Raw genomic sequence first — 3,307 nt, 5'->3', positions numbered from 1 at the left:
CATTTTCAAAGTCCTTCAAACATAGTCGTGGATTCACAATAAACTGCTTGCAGTCCCATCTCAAGGAGCAGAATAGTCCATATTTCACAGTGTGCTTAATAAAAGCTGCCCAATCCTACAGCATCCAGTGTGACATTTCCAGGATGCAGGAAGGTCTCCACACAGCGTTCAAGCTGATTTTCATGTGAGAGATCACCCCTTACTGTAAAGTAGCTCAGTATTTCCACAAAGTGGACCAGCTTTGCTGGAACTGGGGACACAGCCTCATGGAATTACCGACCAGGTCTGGAGTACAGTGCACACATCTCCACTGGGCTTAAACCTAGAATCTGAGAATAGCAGGTGGGAAAATGAATCCTGCTCAATATGCCATCATCTACCTTATGCTGCACTGTGCATTCCTTATTTTCACTTGTACCACACTTTGTGGAAATATATTTCTAGATTACAGATATCTGAAGCAAGGAAAACTATCAGGATCAAGCAACATCAACTGACAATATGAAGACATAGTTTATATCTTTTTTTTCTGTGCAATGTTAGTGAGTTTACCACAGCAACTTAGTCATACAGGACTTCATGAAGGTAAACTCAAATATGAAACAAAATGCAATAAAAATGAGTTCTTAAGTTTTTTAATTTTTTTACATTCTGGTTTCTCAGGTCCAATTTCTACAAAGGTCTACAATTTCTATATTTTGGTTTGCAATCACATTAACTGTGGTATATGTGTTACCTGTGTGTGAGTTGCTAGGCATTTCCCTGGAAGTCATCAGAGACAACCCTGGGCTACACTCAGCATTAGCTGATGATGTGAGCAGAGGTCTCCAGTAAAGAACCAAATATGCTCTGAGCACGGGCCATGTCTCGCACTTCTCTTCCCAGCGTCAGGGATGAGCTCTGTACCACAGTGGCCACCTCACAGTGTTTACTGAGTAATTGTTTAATGACTCTGCTATGCTAAGACGAAATTGGGACAGGTTCTAGAATTAGCTGACAGAGCCAATGCATGCCACTCAAGGGCCAGGGAAGGGGCTCTCATTTTGTGATTGTAAGTGGGTAATAGTGGTATTGTGGGATCCAAGGGGTGTGGAATCTCTGACCAATATTCAGGATCAGGCTCTGGCTTGGATCAGTCCCTGGCCATTCAGAACATTTGCACTACAGGAGCAAAATAATTGTGCAGATAATATGAAATTTGAGAAATGGAAGAGGAGGTGTTTGAAGTACACACACTTGGGCCCTGCATGAAGGCTGTGATTAAGGGACTTAGCAAGGTTTATACAACTCCACAGGCTGATAATGTTGGCCACTAGGGAGAGGCAATCTGAATGAAACCAAATCCATGTAAATTATCCAACTTAGCCACCACCCTTTTTAATACCAACTTTGGTAAGGAGAAGATTTGCATAGGCAACTAGACCCTGACCAGTAATAAACTAGGAGAATAAAAGGCTTCAAATCTCTGTCTCAGCTTGGGGCCTGAAGGACTCAGCATTGGGGCATCTCCACCATGGCCTGGGCTCATCTCTTCTTAACCATCACCACTTTCTTCACAGGTCAGATGTGAAAAATGATCACTGCCTCTTGGATACCATTGTTGCCTACACCCAGACACCAGCCCTGTCCTCCCCCTAGAACAATTCTCCTGTCTCCCAATGGGATTTTTAATGGAGGTCTGTGTTTCCAGGGTCTCTCTCCCAGCCTGTGCTGACTCAGCTGCCCTCTGCATCTGCCTCCCTGGGACAGACACACAAACTCACCTGTACCCTGAGCAGTGGCTACAGTAACTACAATGTGGACTGGTACCAGCAGAGCCAGGGAAAGAGCCCTCGGTTTGTGATGCGAGTGGGTACTAGTGGTATTGTGGGATCCAAGGGGAGTGGAATCCCTGATCGATTCTCAGGATCAGGTTCTGGCTCTGAACGGTACCTGACCATCCAGAACATCCAAGAAGAAGATGAGAATGTCTACTACTGTGGGGCAGACCACGGCAGTGGGAGTAGCTTGGTATAACCCACAGTGACACAGTCAGGGGGGAAGTGAGACAAAAACTTCTGACTGATCTGTCCTGTGCTTGCTTCCTTCCCATTGTCCTGACTCACAGGGTTCAGAGGGAGCCTCCTGATCCTGCATGAGACATTCTTTCTTTCCAGACATCAAGACGGGCCTGAGAATGACCTCGGAGAATCTTGGGTTGCCCGTGATAAACTATCGACTCTTCCTTGCTGGCAATAGCTCGTATCTGGTAAATAAGAAGCAAGGGCAATAAAATTTTATTCAGAGGCTAAGGCCACCAAGAAGTCCCTTGATGCCAGCTCTGTGTACCAACCTGCATTGATTCCCTCACACTTTAAACTCATACCAGATTTTTTGAGATTCCTTAAATTTGCACCTCCAAACATAAACCTATATATATACAATCAGCCCTTTAAACAATAATTGATATTCATTCAGATGTCAGCCTGCCTGTTAGTAGAGAAATAAAATCTGATCATCCTCACAGCTTCAGTCTCGGAGATTCCTCACATGGCGTTATTACAATACGTAAGTTGTAATTTTAATTACATGGTGCCCTAGACACAAATTATTTTTAGGAACATTTCATCTATTTGAGTTTATGAACAGAAATATGTAGTTCTTTTCACTCACCAGTGTCCTGAAGGAATATTATTTTATATGATAGAGCTGATGACAGGTGCATTCACAGTATAATACACATCCCTATCCTTTTGTTGGAGTTCTCTATATTCAGTATTGTATCAGTCATTTTCTCATCATGGGGACAAAATATTCAAACCCACAACTCCAAGAGGAGGTTTATTTTGGCCTCCTACATTTTAAAGGAGGTGCCTCATAGTCAGCTGATTCCAAGGCAGAAGGAAATGATGGAAGGATCTGAGAGAAGAAAGATGATCACCTAGTGGAAGCCTGAAAACTAAGAGAGTGAAGAAAGAAACGGGAAAAGATCCATGTCCCCTCAAAGTCCTTCTTCTAACCAAGCTCCACACCCTAACAGCACACTCAGCAACTGAACTTATTAGTAGATGAATCCACTGATAAGTATAACATCCTCCTGATTTAATCTCATTTGAAAAGTCCTGTCTCTGAGTGCATGAGAATTTTCAGAAATATTCCAGATCTAAACCACATCAGTAATCTTTCCAAAGAAGGATAGCTCTGACCACTTACCTGCAGTTTCCAGGGCGTGGCCTTGACCCGCAGGGCCAGGTGCACACACAGGATGCATAAGAACTTTTCCTAGATTGCTAGTTCACCACATCTCCATCTTCAAGGAGCTCTCAGT

General features: G+C 43.5%; 1 gene segment (V, D, J or C); it reads left to right on the top strand.

Moving 5' to 3' along the window:
• Positions 1 to 1,424: 1,424 nt before the first annotated feature.
• Positions 1,425 to 2,036, top strand: LOC100712780 (immunoglobulin lambda variable 9-49-like). The segment is given in 2 exon segments: positions 1,425 to 1,559; positions 1,691 to 2,036. Coding segments are annotated over 2 exon segments (372 nt in total).
• Positions 2,037 to 3,307: the final 1,271 nt, after the last annotated feature.

Source organism: Cavia porcellus, unplaced genomic scaffold (genome assembly GCF_034190915.1).
Source record: "Cavia porcellus strain 051 isolate PalLab524CR breed Dunkin Hartley unplaced genomic scaffold, mCavPor4.1 scaffold_16, whole genome shotgun sequence".
Classification (NCBI taxonomy): Eukaryota; Metazoa; Chordata; class Mammalia; order Rodentia; family Caviidae; genus Cavia; species Cavia porcellus.
Note: the sequence above shows the minus strand (reverse complement) of the source record. Positions and strands in the feature narration are given on the sequence as shown.